The sequence below is a fragment of the Euleptes europaea genome, chromosome 7 (assembly GCF_029931775.1).
Source record: "Euleptes europaea isolate rEulEur1 chromosome 7, rEulEur1.hap1, whole genome shotgun sequence".
Taxonomy (NCBI): Eukaryota; Metazoa; Chordata; class Lepidosauria; order Squamata; family Sphaerodactylidae; genus Euleptes; species Euleptes europaea.
This window is the reverse complement of record NC_079318.1, coordinates 60,432,696-60,450,503: the sequence shown is the minus strand read 5'-3', so window position 1 is coordinate 60,450,503 and position 17,808 is coordinate 60,432,696. Positions and strand designations below refer to the sequence as shown.

Genomic DNA, 17,808 nt, shown 5'->3' with positions numbered 1-17,808 from the left:
GTATGCAGTCCAGTGCTGCATACCAGCCACATTCAGACATTACAGTAAATCTCTGTCTGTGATGGACATTAAACTGATTTTTCTTGCTTGTGCACCCCTTCCCTCTTCCCTTAACACACGGAGTGTGATAGTTTGGAGGAAACAAACTCTAACTTGACCAGGCGACTGCATTTGGATATCATGGCTGGCTTTTGGAGCCAGGAAAATTTCAGCTGCACTCAGCTAAGGAAGGTGTGCATACAAGCATGATGACAAGCCATGGACAAACAGAGGTTTGTCATGATGTTTGACAGTCTAGCTGAAAAGGGCTTCCCTGAAAATTCCCCCCTTCCACAGGGCTTGTCTTCCACTATATGGTAGGAATGGGGTGATGCAGTTTTTGCTGAAGGGGGGCCAGATCAAATGCTGAAATGCTTTAGCCACACATTGCCTCTCGCCAACAGCTACAGTTGAACATGGTCAGGATACTAAACGAGGTGGCCCTGAATCTTATAGCCCCCCTAATTATTCAAGAACAAGGAACTCCATTGCTGGAGGCAGCATGTGGCAACATAGCTAATAAGGTGGAGGAGGGGAGGACCCTCCTCAGGCTAATTCTATACATTCAAAGAGTGAAACATTCCACATAAGCAGTCCATATGTTGCTTAATTAAATTGTGAAGGTAGTAGCGTGCTCAGTCTCATGTAATCTTGGTATCCCACTTCCAGACAAACCAATTGCAGAACGAGGCGACTCTCCCAACAACCACACCCCGTACAAGATGATTCAGACCATAGGGCTCTCAGTCGGAGCTGCAGTGGCATACATCATCATTGTGCTGGGGCTCATGTTCTACTGCAAGAAGAGGAGAAAAGCAAAGAGGTTGAAGAAGCAGCCAGAGGGTGAGGAGCCTGAGATGGAGTGTCTGAATGGTAAGATGTAGGATCTTGATCCTGGTTAGGAAGGGGGAGCATAGTGGTACCGCCTTGAGATTAAGCCACCTGAGGGAGAAAGCATTGCTTTGGAGCTGTTGGGAGTAATGGTCAAAACACCTTTTTAAATGTATTTATTTATACAGCGCCATAATCTAATTGCCCTGACCTGGCTAGCCCAGACTAGCCTGATCTCGTCATATATCAGAAGCTAAAGCTGGGTTGACCCTGTTAAGTATTTGGATGGGAGACCTCTAAGAAATACCTGGGTCGTGATATGGAGGCAGGTAATGGAAAACTGCCTTCGAATGTCTCTTGCCTTGAAAAACCCACCAAAGGTCGCCATACGTCAGCTGTAACTTGAGGACAAAAAAAAAAATTCTAAAAGCTAGGGGAGAACAGTAAAAATTAATAATGCTTATGAAATAAATAATAGAATCAAATGAAGACATACTATCCCAAGCTTAATTTGGCTGTGCTGCCACCCATGCAGTGCCAGCCAAAGCCTCCAGCTTCTGAAGTGCTTCTGAAAGATGACGTAGTCTTGTGAAATTTGCTTGGATCTGTGGGAGCCACTAAGAGTGCCTCCCTGTGTGTCTGTACTTTTTGGCTTGGGTGCATGCGCACATAGACAGTTTAAGAGGGCATTCCACATTTATTACACCTTGACGTTACCACCAAGACTTAAACAAAAAGGAGCTTCAGTATTTTTCTAGTAGTCACCTGACTTTTAAGACCCACGGTTCACCTGTAGCTCCAGCCTGCAACATGGGAATCACTATGGGTTTTTTAAAAAACATATAATGGCCCTTGCCCCAGGATATCATATACAGAAGATAGGGATTCTATACATGTAATAGTTCTAGTGTGCTTGTAATGCTGCATCTGTTCGGAATTCATTTTCTGTGCACCTATTAAAGGAGCAGGAGGAATTTCTTCCTGTTGCATTCTTTTCATAAAACAAACAAAACCTGGAGGAGGGGGAAATACTGGTGGTTCCATTAGTGTGACTCACCTTTATATTGAGTCAATTTTAGGCATCGGCTGTAACTCACAGTCAGTCCTTCCTCCCTTCCCCCCGCCTGTGCTGGTTGCCTTCAGGTAGGTCCTGCCCTTGTCGTACCATTCCAAAATCTGTACTTGCAGTGGTCAAAATTAAGTGGAAGTAACTAAATGAGGTCAGAATTTGAATTACCTTGGTCCTAATTTAATGGTCTTCTTTCTGAAGTACTCTCCATCTTTGAGAATAAACTATAGGAAATAATGGCTTTGTGCACATTCTTTGCCTGTCTTCCTAGATTGCTTCCTCCTGCCTTTAAGTAGCTTATGATGTACCCCCAGCCTTATCTATTCAAGGCTAATTTAATCGGTAGGCTCCCCTGAGAATGCAAGAGCTGTCCAGAATACTCTATTAGTCCATCACTAGTGATAACAGTACCTACCTGCTGCCCCTCCCATTGAGCGACCATGATATGTTCTGGTCAAACTGCTGGAGGGTTATGAAATAACCATGAGGGGTATCTATCTGGAGCCACTAGCGATAGGCCAAACAGCAAGAGAAGGTAATCAAATTTCAGGAATGGAAAAGTAGTCCATTCTGGTTCACTGCACATTAGCCCCTGAATTGTGTGGCAACATCACCCTCTAGTGACCAAGCCAGGCTGCTCTCTACGAACTTATCGCTTTGTGAAGAAAGATCCCTGTACCTGCCCTTGACCCCAAGTCTTACACAATTAAAGTTGGCCAATTTGTGAAGCACTTAGGGTTTCTCTCAGAGGCAACACAAGATTATGATTTATTGATGGCATCCACTCTTGCTGTCCTTGGTTATCATCCTGAAATCTAGAAGAGTAATTATGATAGCTTTATGGTTTCATTTTATGGTATTTTTGCTGCAACAAAGAGGTTGCTGGCACTTTTATTTTATTTTTACTTATTTAAGTATTTACATCCTGCTTTATTGCCTTGGACTCCTGGAAGCTAATGGTGCCACTATAAGTTGCAGAACACAAAACATAAAGAGTCCATTAACAGATAAAATGATGCACAGACTTAAAAAACATATACCTAAATCTGATGAGAGAGCCCCTCCTCCAAATGCCCTCTGAAATAGAACTTTCTTGTATGCCTTCCTAAACGTAACCAGGGAGGGTGTCCTCTATGCCACACTAGTAGGTCATTCCAAAGGCCTAGACCTACCACAGAGAAAGCCCATGACCTAGCTGTTGCTGTACAGTCAGTCCTTCAATGAAAATAGTATAGCATGAGATTTTGTAGGCGAGGATCTATTTCATCAGATCAGTAAACGTAATCTACAAGTGGGGCAGCAGCGTGGGACTGTCTTTGAAGGGGAGGTTTAAAATGTATGAAAATGCTAAAAGTGAAAATACGAGTCAACCAGCTGGAGGGGAGAATGATGTTGTAAATTGCTTTGTGTGTCCCCATTGGGGAGAAAAGCATACTATAAATGCCTAAATATAACCAATGGAAGGAAACCAGATGACAATTTAGCCCTCAAATTCACCCGCTGCCAGGAAGAACCTTTTGAATTTTTATGGAAGGGGAAGACCCACCAGCATGGTGTTGTGGTTAAGAGCAGCGGACTCTGATCTGGCAAACCCAGTCCTTGCACAGGGGACTACCTTACCTTTTTACCTTAGAGCAAGAATCTTCTATTGGCCACAGTGGATTTGTTGATGGTTTTGTATGGTCTCATTATATTGTATCTTTTTTTCTCTGTAAAGATGCCTTTGGTATAAGAAGGCGGGATATAAATTTTTAAAATAAATAATACATCGCCATGATTTTTTAGAATCCTTTCGGTTAGATGCATGAACATCAGGATGTTCTTGTGTTAGCAGGATGTGTTTTCTTCTTAGGGGGCACTTTGCTGCAAAATGGGCAAACTACTGCTGAAATCCAAGAAGAGGTGGCTTTGACAAATCTTGGCAGCAGTTCATCTGCCAGCAAGAGGCACAGTGCCAGCGATAAGATGCATTTTCCGCGCTCCAGTTTGCAGACAATCACCACCTTAGGTATGCTGTAAAAGCAACAATTCTACTTCAAGCTTGCATGCCAGTGAGTGCAAACTTGCTGCCTCCCTCCTTCCCTCCCTAGATAGTGGTATGGTTAAGGTAAGCTACAGATTCCCAGTCTGTTCTGAGGTCCTCTAATGTGCCTGTCCCCATTCCCCTCCCCAGCCAGTTGCTTGATATCAGCACTTCTCTAACTGGGTATGCTAGGGAGTATGAGTCCTCGGCCAAGGACAGAGGGTGCCCCCCACACACACACACCTCTTCAGCTAATATGAAAACAGGATGTTACTGAATGGGTTTAGGGACTCTGCTCCTTAAGGAGGATGGAGTCTTCTTCTCCCTCTTTCAGAGAACAAGTCGCCTAGCTTCAAGATCACGTCACTAGCCAGTAAACATACTGATTGGTTCTAGAGTGGGACTTGGTACATCCACTGAAGCTGATGACGTGCACTCTATGCCGTAGACACCCCCAGATTTTGACACTGGATAGTACTCTGGTACTCCTGCCATTTACATAATCCAAAAACAAAAGCCATGTAATACCTATTACTGGGACCAACAAAAATGATACAAAATAGTCTGTAAGCTTTTGAGTTCTCCAGAACTCTTCATCAGGCTGGATGTTTTAATAGGGAGAGGGGAGGAAAAATGTGATATTTCATTCATTTTGAAAGCTTGTATGGTGTTTTGTGTCATTTTGGTTTGTCCTAGTGAAAGGTGTTAAATGGCTTATAGAATGAGAGTTAGAATGGACCTTCAGGGTCACCTAGTCCAATCCCCTGGACTATGCAGGAAATTCACAACTACCTCCCCCTCACACCCCCAGTGAGACCCCTATTCCATGCCCAGAAGATGGCAAAAAAACAAACCCTCAGATTTGCTTTGAACCAGCATGGCAGCCTGCAAGCATTTACATCGAAGCCTTATTCTTTCTAGTCCGTGACTACTTGATGTTTCTCATTCCATAAGTTAAACAATGCTAAAAACCAATACACCATTTGTTGTGAAATCATTCTTGCTGATGGGTCAAGAGATTTTTGGTCATTATTTTGGAATAATAGGTCAAATGCTTTTCAGACCATTTGGTAAGTGTAAAAATGGCATTTGTGCAGCTCCCTGCTGTGTATTGCGTTAGCTATGATCAGCAACCAGACACAAATCGACCTCTTCCTTTCAGGAAAGGGCGAGTTTGGAGAGGTCTTCCTGGCCAAGGCAAAAGGCATCGAAGGCGATGACACCGAGGTGCTCGTTCTAGTCAAGAGCCTTCAGACGAGGGATGAACAGCTGCAGCTGGACTTCAGACGAGAGTTCGAGATGTTTGGCAAATTGAATCATGGCAATGTGGTGCGACTCCTGGGCCTCTGCCGGGAAGCAGAGCCTCATTACATGATTCTGGAATATGTGGATCTGGTAGGTAGTCTACGAGGAGCCTTCCTTTTCTACAGGAGCTTTTTCCTAACATGAGGATGGCGGTGAGGGGGAAACTGGCCTGCTATTTTGCTTAGTGAGCACAATATATACTTGCTTCTTAAAGCGGGCTTGTTAGCTAGGGGAATCTGGGAATAGATGAAGGCTGTGATGATAACAGGTGGAAATCAGGTAGATTCAAGTCCAGAAGCATCTTGGAGATTAGAATCTAGCTGTAGACCAATACGGCAGTCCTCTGAAACCATCCAGGGGGAAATCAGAGAACTTGGGTAGAGCTGTGTCTGTTGGGCATGCCATGCAGGGGCAAAGTCACAGATGACCCTTTCACTGCCAAGTCTTGGGTGGGGTGGGGGGAAGGGAATGCCAGCTTTTACCATTAAATCTCTATTAAATTGGAGGCTGGGGGAAATTTTGGGCTGCATTCACACATTGTAACGTGAACAAGCCTCAAATCCTTCAGCTCACATTCTCCCTCCCTTCTGTCCCCTTCCCCCAGCTCACGTGTGGAGTCATGAGTGACATTTTGCTATTATTGAGGTTCAAATTGGATTGCTGAACCAGGAAGCCTTTAATTGCCATGTACAGGGCCACTGGGGGGATTGATCTAGGAGGACAAATTTTGTCGGCCCCTGGGAGCTAGTCAAGTAATCTGATTTATTTCCATATGCCATTTACAAGGGTAGGTAGGGGGTTCTTGGGGAAAATACCTTGGGGGGCATGGCAGCTCTTGGCTGCCCTGGCTGTGTGTGCAAGGGTAGGAGGGAGGAAGCCTGCGGATTTGTGGCTCATTCACATTAGGACAAATTGTGGCTGGTTTGGGGTATATGAGTAGAACCTGACTGAGTGAAAGGGATAGGGAGCTTGAATTCCAGATCAGTGTGTGTGATGAGAAGATCCCGTTACAGAATCATGTGATCCTGTTACAGAAAATGATGGGAATATGGTAAAGCAGAGTGGATATTAAGGGAGCCCCAAAGCTTAATGTGATAGTATCTGAGCCTGTACAGATGAGATGTGATACTGAAGCTGGACCAAGTGCTTTTTTTTTAAAACTGCTTCTGCACTCACCTGGTTGCACCAGAGAAGTGACAGGTTGCCTTAGGCCTGCCTTCCTTTCCAGCCCCTGGGATTCCCTGCATAGGTTCTGAAAATGGTGCTACTGTTCTTTCCTGGTAGGGAGACCTGAAACAGTTCCTGAGGATTTCCAGGACTAAAGATGAGAAACTCAAGCCCCAGCCCATCAGCACCAAACAGAAGGTAAAGTGGGAAAATACCAGTTCACCCAGAAAGAACTGAGTCCCAAAATGTAGTGGAGCTTCTTGCTTGTGAGGGAGAGAACAAGACACAGCTGGTTTTCTGAGAGACAATGAACTGGTGTGGAACAGACAGCCTGCAGCCTCTCTTTGTAGCCCTCCCCTTTCTTCTTTTATAGTCTCCTGATCTTTGTGTCACTAGTTTCAAACAGCTCAGAATAATGGGTTGATCTAGGCTAATGAGCTAGGCTCTGGTCTGTTTGGTTTTCTCATTGCAACAAAGAGCTATGCGTGAAGCAGCTGATTTTAATTATGACCCTTTCTTTTTGGAGGGTTGCTGGAGCAATTGAAGTGTGGTTTAAATATGTAGACAAACGACTTCTTACAGATGCTCACCATGCTTCTCCTCCTCCATGTGGGCATCATCTATGCAGTTAAAATAACATTTGATCCTACACAAGGGAGGAGGGATGTGTGAATAACACTATAGAAGGTCCAGGTGTAGGAGGTCAGTGGAGGAAACAGATGGATGCCAGCCTGTAGCAGGTATGGGGAGGAAACTGATGATGTGGGTTGGGGAAACCTTGTGTAAAGGCAAAGCTGTGCAGTTTGAACAAGAAGCAAGCAACATGTTGGTTTTTTTTTTTCTTTCATTACAAACACTGCAGATTAAAACCTTAAAAAAATATTTGTAGCTGATTTAGGGTTGTCAGCAGGCCTGGAGAAAAAAATGTCCAGGCTTTTAATAGAGGCTTAATATGTGGAAACAGGCAGCTGAAGCTTTCCATGGCATGGAGGTAAATAACATCTCGTTAAGCTTCTGTTAAAGGGACAGGGTACTGTTTCTCAAGGTAGTTGGCAATCCCAAGCCTGTCAAATAATTCTTGCTAAATGTCACTTAGCAGTTTTTTAAATTAAGAATATCCCCTGCAAAATAAGCACCTGTGAAATTACAAGATGTGTGCCTTCCTTTTTCTTCCCTGTACTGGTAACAGCTTGAAGGGCTGGGTCGCTTTAATGTGTCTTCTGTGATCTGATGTGAACTGACGTGGGGGGCCCTCTTTCTGCAGGTATCCTTCTGCTGCCAAGTGGCACAGGGAATGGAGCATCTCTCCAACAGCAGATTTGTACATAAAGACCTGGCAGCTCGGAACTGTCTGGTCAGTGCCCAAAGGCAGGTCAAAGTGTCTAGCCTGAGCCTCAGCAAGGATGTTTACAACAGGTAAGGAGTGCTTTGGATCCCTCTTGCTTGGCTGGGAAAGAAGCCACCAATTCTTGGCTCGTTGGGGCTGAGTCGATTGTCCTTTACTTCTCTTTGAAACAGCGAATACTATCACTACCACCAAGCCTGGATTCCACTTCGCTGGATGCCACCTGAAGCTGTCTTGGAGGATGAATTCTCCACCAAGTCTGACGTTTGGTCCTTTGGGGTCGTCATGTGGGAAATATTCACGCTCGGGGAAATGCCGTACTCCAAACTGGCAGATGAGGAGGTGCTAGCAGGTGCGTGAATCCTCACTGATTACTATTCTCTTGGCCCAGAGAGTTGTGAATCACCCCTGCCGGGTACCAGCAAGTGCCATCTGGCAATCCACGGGCTCAGCTGTCTTGCCAGCAGAATGGCTGCTGTGCAGCCAAAAAGGACAGACTAGTAGTTTAAGAGGAGGGGATGAACAAAAACAAAAAAAAAGCGAAAACACCTTAATGGTTATAGAAAAAAATGCAGATGTTACAATAAGCATGGGATATAGTACTGGTTTCTGGGAGCCTGCTTGGTTTTAGATACCTTGTATACAAGGCTGTCTGAACTGCGCTACCCAAAATCAAATTCTGCAATCTGTATAAATGCCTGTGTCTGCCAGTTCCAGGGCTAGAAATATGGCCTGAAATGGAAGCTGAGATTTATCAGATACAGCTTTAGAACCACATTTTTGGCACTTCTATTGTGGTATGCACACAGCTTTAGAATCTAGCAGTCTGCAGGATCATGTAGTTTGCTGACAACTCAGCATATTGTAGTTGCATCACTTGAAAAGAAAACACACACACACATGTATATATTTCGGGTACCTTGATGCAGCAAGAAACATTTAAATACACATCAGACTAGGAAAATGTTCAGAATTTGAGTTCTGCTCCTAGAACGCTGGGATTTGCAGAAGTCCACATATACGTAATGCTGAATGTTACTTCTTCTCAAGCCGCAAGCTTAGCTGAGCCAAATAGCAGGCCTTATTGTTCTTCCTGCTGGCCACTGTTTTTCTGTTTTAAAAAAAGAAAGAAAGGACATAATTGGTATGGCGCAGTAGCTAAGAGGTGCTAGTCAGAAAGTTTCTGGTTTGAATCTCATCATGGCCATTGCTTCACTCGGTGGCCTTAGGCAATCCACACTCTGTCGGCTTCTCCTGTTTATTTATGTAATAGGAAATTTTTCTCCAGCCTCTCCACTGATCTGTTCAAGGCAGCCCAGACAGTATAAAACCAGAACATAAAAACATAAAAATAAGCACAAAATGTGAAGTATGGCAATAATAATACCTCTTTACAGGATTACAAAATAACCTATGTGAGGTACTTCAACCACTCTAAAAGTGCTATGCAATTGCTAACTATTGTTTTATCAGCCTTGGCAAGCAATTTAAGGTACCATGTGATAACCACAAATGTCGGTAACTGATCCATCTCTGTGGTGCCTGTGCTGGGTGTTCTGGTGTGGGGTGGACAAAAGAAAGGAGAAAAGGTCAGAGAAGGCTGTGTGAAATGGTCATGAGTTTGTAGTGTATCTTCAGGAGGCTTAATTTCATTTCAGTGTTCTTTCTGAAAGAATGTTCCTACTCGTGCCAGACTACAGCCACAGATGGCATGGACGATGTTATTGCTCGTATGAATGTGCTGGATGTCTGGGAGAGGCAAGATGCTATGGCTCTGTGGTGGATAAAATTTAAGGCTACTCACTGTCACAGTTATGGTGTTCTGAATTAAGCAATCACAGATAACTGTCACTCTCACAGCCACTGACTGAAGTGGTTTAAAATTGCTGCTCTGCATGAAGCTTTTTAACACAAGCATCATGCCTGTGCGGCGAAACAGATACCTGAACAGTGTCAACAAATGGTAGCTGAACAGAGTCAACAAATGCATGTATACTGATGCTTGCAAGTGTACCTCACTGTACTGTAGCTGTTTCCTATCAATGATTAGCCCTCCATCCTCCGGCATTGTGTTTCATGTTGAAACCTTTTGTGATCTTGGAAAACATAGTTGTGCGGTAGCCGTATGCGTGTACCCTGCCTCTCCTGGCTTCTTAAGGCTGGAGAGAGGAGCATATGCAGCCATGACAGCTCTCTCCGCAGGCCAGAAGCAGCACTGAGGGGGAGCTATAATACGTCTTGCTTGTCTCTTAATGTTCCCGGGGCTCTTTCTTGCAGCCTGGAGAGGAAGAAAGGAGAATTAGGAGTGGGGGTGGCTGAAGAGAAAGTAGCTGCTTGCAAATATTTGCAAGTCATTCCTTACGCGTGTCACTGGCTCAAAGGAAATGAACTGTACCCAGAGGATGTGGGCTAAGCATTTGCTATATGGGCAGATATTTCTTTGGAGGAAGCGAGAGGAGAAGCGAAGTAGGAATTGTCATAGGATATAAAGTTGGGGGCATTGTGGCTGAGAGGCTTCATGCCGAGGTGCAGTGGGGCATCCTCACCACCAAGGACTGGGCCGCTTGGTCTCCTCTCCTTGTTTCTGACCCTCTGCTTCCCCTCCTACCCACCTTCAGGTTTACAGACTGGGAAGATGAAGCTTCCGCATCCAGAGGGTTGCCCCTCCAAGGTCTACAAAGTGATGCAGCGTTGTTGGGCCCCCAGCCCAAAGGACCGCCCTTCTTTCAGCGAGATCGCCAACATGCTTGGGGAAAGCCCGTCTGAAAGCAAAGCCTGAGCAGGGAAAGGCCGGCCCCTCTTGCAAGAGCTGGGAATGGCCGGAGAGTGGTTTTGGCGTTTGACTGTTACAGACTCTCCACTGGGACCCAAAGTCCACGCCCCAAAGGGACTGTGGGTTTTTACACTAACGGACAAAAGTCGTGGACATTGTCCCTGTACCGGGGGCTTCTTATCAGGTCCTGTTCCCCTGCCCCTCACCAGACTGTGCCCCTCCAGGTTCTACCTCCGACATCCATGGGGCTGGTTAACACACAAGAGCTGCAGTGGATGCTGGAAAGCCACCACAGACCACTTTGGCAATGAAGGCCTGTGGCAAGTTTTAGGACTCCTCTGTCTTGGCACATCAGGCATTTTCTTCTTCCTGAATCCACACAAAGCAGTCTTACACCAAGTCAGAGTATTGGTTTGCCAAGGTCCGTGTTGTCTACTCTGACTGCCAGTGACTCTCCAAAGACTCTTTTGTGTCACATATAACTGGAGATGCCGGGGACCTTCTGCATGCGAAGCAGGTGCTCTGCCAATGAGCCATGGCCCCGGCCAATTCAGATCTCAAAATGCCTTTCATAATAAGCACAAACGAGTTCCTTTCATTTGACAGTCTTGATTTGTGGCAAGGTTTCACAGTGTTTGAGGGAGAAGGCACTCAGATATTTTGAAGTGAGGCCTGTACAAGACATCAAGTTACCTTTATAAAGTGGACCACGTGCTCTTTTAAGTCAGTGAGGAACCTGTGTATTTGTTAGGTGGTTCTCTTGCGTGTCTCCTCCTGGTATTGTCCGTCAGGCTTTCTGGTGCCTCCCTACGTATCCAGAAGGAGCAAAGAAAACTTAAGTGCCTGGCATATGAAGGAGATTTTCACTTGCTTTCCTGACTATCCTTTTTATACAATTATTTGGGGACAATGTTTGTTTTCCTTTTTTAAAAAAAAAATGTTGACACCTCTCAGCCTTAGTATTCTTTAATTATTATTATAATTATTATTATTACAAGAATTGCAGCCTAGAGTCATTTTAGTTTCAGTTTGCTTGTGCGGAGGGTAGAACAGCCAAAAGGTTTTTTTTATATGCTGCTCTCAATAAAGAGTCCCTCTCTTTTTAAAAAAATAAAACATTCCTGTGTTCCTTATCTAATTTTTCCTTCCTCTAGGTAAATTACTGATTACAGGTTTCTTTTGCCTGGGGATTCTGGGGCACAAGGAGAGGCCACTGCAGAGAATTTAGCTCGCACAAGATGGCCAGGAATAGGAGTGTGCATGCAAGTAACATAACCTTAGAATGCTTTAATTGACTAATCCGTTTGTTTAATCAATTAAAGAGGGAAGATGTGACCCCTGTAACTTGAACCTGCTTGCTACTACATGTAGAACCAGCATGAAGCTTCTGAACAGACTTCACAGGCAGCCCCGTGTACAGCGCATTTCAGTAGTTCACCATGGATGAATCAAAACATGGATAACTACGGCCAAATCATTACCTCCAAAGGAAAATCACAGCTCTATAGAAGAGGGGATCTGTACCCTGGATCAAAAAGCAACCCCAGTGGCACAATTGCTCCCTTCGGGTGGAGTGCAACCCTGTGCAGAACAGTCTGACTCTTCAATCAGGTTCATCATCAGCCAACACAACCTCAGTCCTATCTGCATTGGGTTTCTGTTAATTGGCCCTAATCCCTCCTATTACTGCCTCCATACCCTAATTCAGGATATCCAGTGACTCTTCCGACTCAATAGAAAAGGAGAGCTGGATGTCATCTACATACATGCCTCTGAAGCCCAGAAGTCTGGACAGCCTCACCCAGCAGTTTCATGTAGATGTTAAAATATGGAAGGTCTCTTTCCCCCACCTTGTTTAGAGAATTTATATCCTGGACAGTGCTCCCAGTTACCTGCATTAGGTAACCAGTCCAGGAGTATGCCAATGGCATTGACTGCTGCTGAAAGATCCAGGAGCATAAAGAATCACACTCCACCTGTCGCTGTTCTAGCAAAGGCCATCAAGCAGAGTGACCAAGACAGTTTTTTCATCCTGAAACCAGTTTGCAATGGGTCCAGATAAGCCGTTAAATCCAAGAAAGCCTTGAATTGTACATCCCACCCTTGCTTAAATACCTTTGCCGCTGCCAATAATCATTTAAATCTTCTGGGTCCAAGGATGGTTCGTTTTGAGATGGCCAGAACTATTCACGCCCTTCGATGAAACATTTACCACTTCAGAAACGTAGCCATACAATCTTGTCTGGCATTTTACTACATATGCCAAGGTAGGCAAGGGCACGACACATAGATGTGATTGGCTTCCAAGCAATTTCTCTACATCTTTGGGCTGCAACAACTCAGATTCATCTAAATATCTCTGATAGGGCTGCATTCTGTTTGGAGATCTGTTGCAGATGGAAAATACTGCCCCGTTCTTTTTGCTGTTATTTATATTTCACGGGGCAGGACCATAAAGACTATAGTAATATGCACATCTGCCATTCATTATTGATACTGCACAGAAACATCCTACACAGCTATTTCTAGAAAAAAAGTAAGAAGCAGAGGGCAGGCTCTCACAACCCACCAATTCTCATGTACTTTCTCTGTTACAATGCCAAAATTACTTGCTACTTGTGGGAAATTTGGAAGCGGGATAAAGCTGGCCAACACGCAGAATTGTTCTCTGGAGCTTCTTTTAGCAATACTCAAAGTACTGTGAGTATCTCATTTCAGAAGGCTTAAAGCAGCTACAGCAGCGTTGACTGAGGATTACACTCAAACACTGCAGGCTGGAAAAGCACCTCTTGGGATAGATTTTAATTTTATTTTTTATGGGTGTGTTTAGACTACTACATAACATGACAGTTCATAACATGACCGTTCATAAAAGTAGAAATGGTAAAAATGATGCAATAAAATAAGTAAAGCCAATGGAATTATTGGAAATTTTATATTTGCTATTATAACAATAATAATATAGATCACTATGGGTAGATATGTTAGTCTGTCCGTAGCAGCAGAAAGAGCAAGCGTCCAGTAGCACCTTAAAGACTAACACAATTTCTGACAGAAAGTTCTGAAGAAGTGAGCTGTGACTTACAAAAGCTCATACTCTAGCAGAAATTTTGTTAGTCCTTAAGATGCTACTGGACGCATGCTCTTTTCTAATTATAATATAGTTGCATTTGCAGTAATTAAGTAAGAGAACAGTAGTTAAAAGCCCATAAATAGTAATTACAGCAAGAATTAATAGCTGGGTGAGTCTCTTAATTATTGCAAAAAAATTGCCATTTATTACCTGACATCTAAATCTCAAAAGAAAAGGCACCAGGCTAACAGATGCAGTTGAGGGGGTCCCATAGTTGAGGTGGAACCAAAGAAGTCATATTGTTTTCATATTATGTCTTTTTGGGCCTGGATGGTGGCAGAGAGGAAACCTAGAGGGGATCTTGTTTGAAGGCCCTTCCCTCAACAGCTGAAGTTAGAGGCCAGAGAATAATATGAGCAAAAGTTGGATTTTTCTCAGACTGGGAGAGAGGCAAGGGAAGTCTTCTGAGTGGAGCATGGGGAGGCTTTGAGAAGAAGAAGAGTTGGTTTGTATTCCCACTTTTCTCTACTGTGACAGAGGGGGGGGGAATGTCTGCTTTATAGAATAGAATCATAGAGTTGGAAGAGACCACCAGGGCCATCAAGTCCAACCCCCTGCACAATGCAGGAAATTCACAACTACCTCCCCCCTCCACACCTCTAGTGACCAGAAGATGGCCAAGATGCCTCCCTCTCATCATCTGCCTAAGGTCACAGAATCAGCATTGCTGACAGAATTCAATACAAGCTTGCTATGTGTGTGCTAAGGGAGTAGGGGGAAAGTCATGGAAAGTCATGGTGAACGATAGCAAGAACTGGATAGAACTGCTGAGCTCTGAGGCTCCAGTCTATGTAAAACAACCAGATAAGCACAGAATGTTGATGTGCCTCGTCAGAGCATGGATTTGGGATAAATGTCTGTTCCCCAGTTAAATCGGGGCTCAGTGTTTATCCGCAGCTGCGAATAAAATGTTTTTCTTGATAACGGTCTTGGGTCTCTCTCTTCCCCCACGAACACCGGTTTTCCGCAACATTCCTTGGTGCCATGACTTGGATCGAGAGGGGGGAAGACGGTGTGTTGGACCCCTCTGGCCCACCCGGCTCGGGTCGCTGGGAGTTGGGTGTCTTTGAGTTCTTTCTGGCGCCATGACCCTTGTTGGTCAAGAGAGGTACGCACAGACACCCTGATCCCGGTCTCAGGTGGGGTGCCGTCTGAACCCAACAGGACCGCAAGAACCAGTTCTGCACCTCCGGAGGAAATCACAGAAGTCAGGTGAGAGTCGGAAGGGGTTTTTAGTTCAGTTTCGGAACCCTCTGCTATCAGGGGAAGGGAAGTCTAATCAACCTCCAGGTCCCGCCCGAGTAAAGCCATCAGGTTTGGCCGAAACTGCGGGACCTTAAGTCAGTCAGGAAACGGGGGAGCGTGTGAGCGTGCTTGAAAATTGCGTGAGTGATTTTGTGTTTGATTGGAGGGGTGGTCTTCGGAACACCCCGGGCAGGGTCGGCGCAGTTTCCCGCAGGGCGACTTCGCGGGGTCACTGAAAAAGCCTTGCTTGTGTGAGAGACTGTTGTGAAACACTTTGTGTACACTGGTATACATTTTGGGAGGCTGATGGGTGGAAAAGTTTCCCATAGTGACACCCTACTCGAGTGGGTGTTACGCAATTTCTCAAAAGTCTATAAGAATTATCCCGAATGCAACCTGAAGACCCTCTGTATTCTCTGTGAACTGGATTGGGTTGCATTCGAGGTTGGCTGGCCCCCTGAAGGTAGCTTCGACCAGACTCTGGTCCAGTGGGTCTGTCAGGAAATTACTGGGGAAGGGCTCCTCCATCCAGACTAGTTCCCATATATTGATGGGTGGAGTGGCTTTGTTACAAGAAAGTTGCCAAAATCTGCTCTCCGGGCTCATGAAAATCAATGCCGCATCATGGTCCTGCAACCTCAGTCTCGCCTGAGTAAAAAGCCAACTTCTCCAATCCTCCAAAGCCCACTGGAGGAAGAGCAAGTCCCACTGTCATAATCCCCGCTACCCTACCTCTGGGCGGCCACCGCACGCCCCCCCCGACGCTGCCATAGTCCTGCCCGTGCTGCCCGTCTAAGCCCCCGACGTTACCACAGTCCTGCTCGTGCTGCCAGTCCAAGCCCCCAACGTCGTACCAGCCCTGCTTGTGCCGTATGGACTCCAGATCGGCAGGGAAGCATCCTTCTCCAAGGAAATAAAAGCCCCACCAGCCCGGCTTTGAATATGCTCGAGCTCCATAGTAGCGAACCTGCCAATCCAGACACCCCACAGGCTCTGGATGTGCTCGAGCTTACCTCACCCTCTGGCAGCAACCTTCCCAGCCCGATCACTCCAATCCCCTCACAGATTGTGGTCAGTACGGTTAGTGGGGTATCTAAAGTTAGTTCTGAACTGTCGTCTGTCAGTCCATTATCTTTGGGATCAGATGTTCCAGATACCCAAACACCAGCAGCTATTTTGCATCCAACATCAACGGTACTTCCCATTCCAGACATCCAAACTCCGGCAGCCCTTATGCCCCTCCGGACCTCGGCTGGCCCCATGTATTATGATGCAATGGGAAGCTTACAGCAAGGAAACCCAGTGTTTGTCTACTACCACGGACCTGTTAAATTGGAAAGCCCATACACCATCCTATACTGAGAAGCTGCAGGCTATGGTTGATTTATTTCAGTCCATCTTTGCCACTCACGATCCAACTTGGCCAGACTGCAGGCAGCTCCTCTTGACGTTGTTAAATACAGAGGAGTGTTGGAGGGTGACTACAGCAGCCCTTGCTCATCTAGAGGGACAAGCATCGGCCTTGCAGGCAAACCTGAGGCAGTGGGCAGAGTGAGCCTTTCCAGAGGAAGATCCAAAGTGGGATCCAAATGACTAGACAATACGGGGGATTGACTGTGTACCGGAATGCCATCTTAGCGGGATTGCAGGCAGTAGCCCAGAAGGCAACTAATATTAGTAAGGTGGGAGAAGTTATCCAAACGAAAGATGAAAGTCCGGCTGTTGTTTATTAATGTCTGTGCGAAGCCTATAGACTGTACACCCCTTTTGATCCAGAGGCAGCTAATAATCAGTGCATGGTCAACACGGCTTTTGTTACCCAGGCACACCCCAATATAAAGAGGAAGCTTCAGAAGTTAGAGGGCTTTGCAGGGGGAAATGCAACCGAACTGATGGAAGTGGCCACCAAAGTTTATATGAATAGAGATGTGGAAGACCGCCGTGAGGAAGACCATAAGATGAAAAAGAAGGCAGACCTTTTAGCTGGGCGCTCCCAGGGAGGCTCCCTTCTATGGGAGAGGAGGGCGTGGACACCAGACGCTTTCCCGTGCTGGACCAGCGCGGCTTGGGATGAATCAGTGCGCTTATTGTAGGGAAGAGGGGCACTGGAAAAATGAGTGTCCCAATCGTTTGTCACGCAGTTGATTTCCCCAAGCAAGGAGCCGGGGAAGAGGGGGGCCAGCAAGGTGTGTTCGAGAGGGAAGATTTGAGAGGGAGGAGGCAGAAGAATACGCTGGACAGCTGGCCCTCCATGAGTTAGATCCCCGAGTATTTTCCCTACCTGATGAACTGGTTCCCCTGTATCAAGAATGAAGCCGACCGGGCTCCATTCCCTTAGGTCCCCAGGAGCCTATGGTCAAAATGATGGTGGGGGGCCAACCCGTTGATTTTATGGTCGATACTGGAGCCCAGCACTCTGTGATTACTCGCCCAACGGCACCATTCAGTAACCAAAGCACGACCATAGTAGGAGCCATGGGAGTCCGAGCGGTTTGTCCATTTTTAATGAGTCTGACATGCCATCTAGGTTCGCATGAAGTCACACATTCTTTTTTGTACCTCCCTGAATGTCCGGTGGCCCTTTTGGGAAGGGATATACTAGGCAAACTGCAGGCAACCATAAGTTTTGAGGCTGACAGGACTGCATCTTTGACTCTGCCTGAGAAACCCACCACTTGTGCCCTCACCATGCCTTTGGTAGAAGAGTGGAGACTCTTTGCCCTCCTAGCGGGAGAAGAGGAGGGAGGAGGAACCCTGCCCCCCTACTTTGTAAATGTCCCTGGAGTATGGGTCGAAGGAAATCCCCCAGGTTTGGCCAGGAATATTCCACCCATCTTGGTTGCGCTCAAGCCCGGGGCTCAGCTTGTGCATCTGAAAC

At 45.8% G+C, this 17,808-nt stretch overlaps 1 protein-coding gene across 1 annotated transcript in view; it reads left to right on the top strand.

Annotated features, from left to right (window-relative positions):
- The window catches only part of PTK7 (protein tyrosine kinase 7 (inactive)), an 84,758-nt gene extending 74,026 nt beyond the window's left edge, over positions 1-10,732 (top strand). The window contains exons 15-21 of the mRNA XM_056853389.1: positions 709-912; positions 3,792-3,947; positions 5,125-5,357; positions 6,552-6,632; positions 7,699-7,850; positions 7,953-8,131; positions 10,398-10,732. Coding sequence (XP_056709367.1) covers positions 709-912; positions 3,792-3,947; positions 5,125-5,357; positions 6,552-6,632; positions 7,699-7,850; positions 7,953-8,131; positions 10,398-10,558 — 1,166 coding nt within the window. The 3' untranslated portion in view covers positions 10,559-10,732. The remainder of the gene's footprint in view (positions 1-708; positions 913-3,791; positions 3,948-5,124; positions 5,358-6,551; positions 6,633-7,698; positions 7,851-7,952; positions 8,132-10,397) is intronic.
- Positions 10,733-17,808: the final 7,076 nt, after the last annotated feature.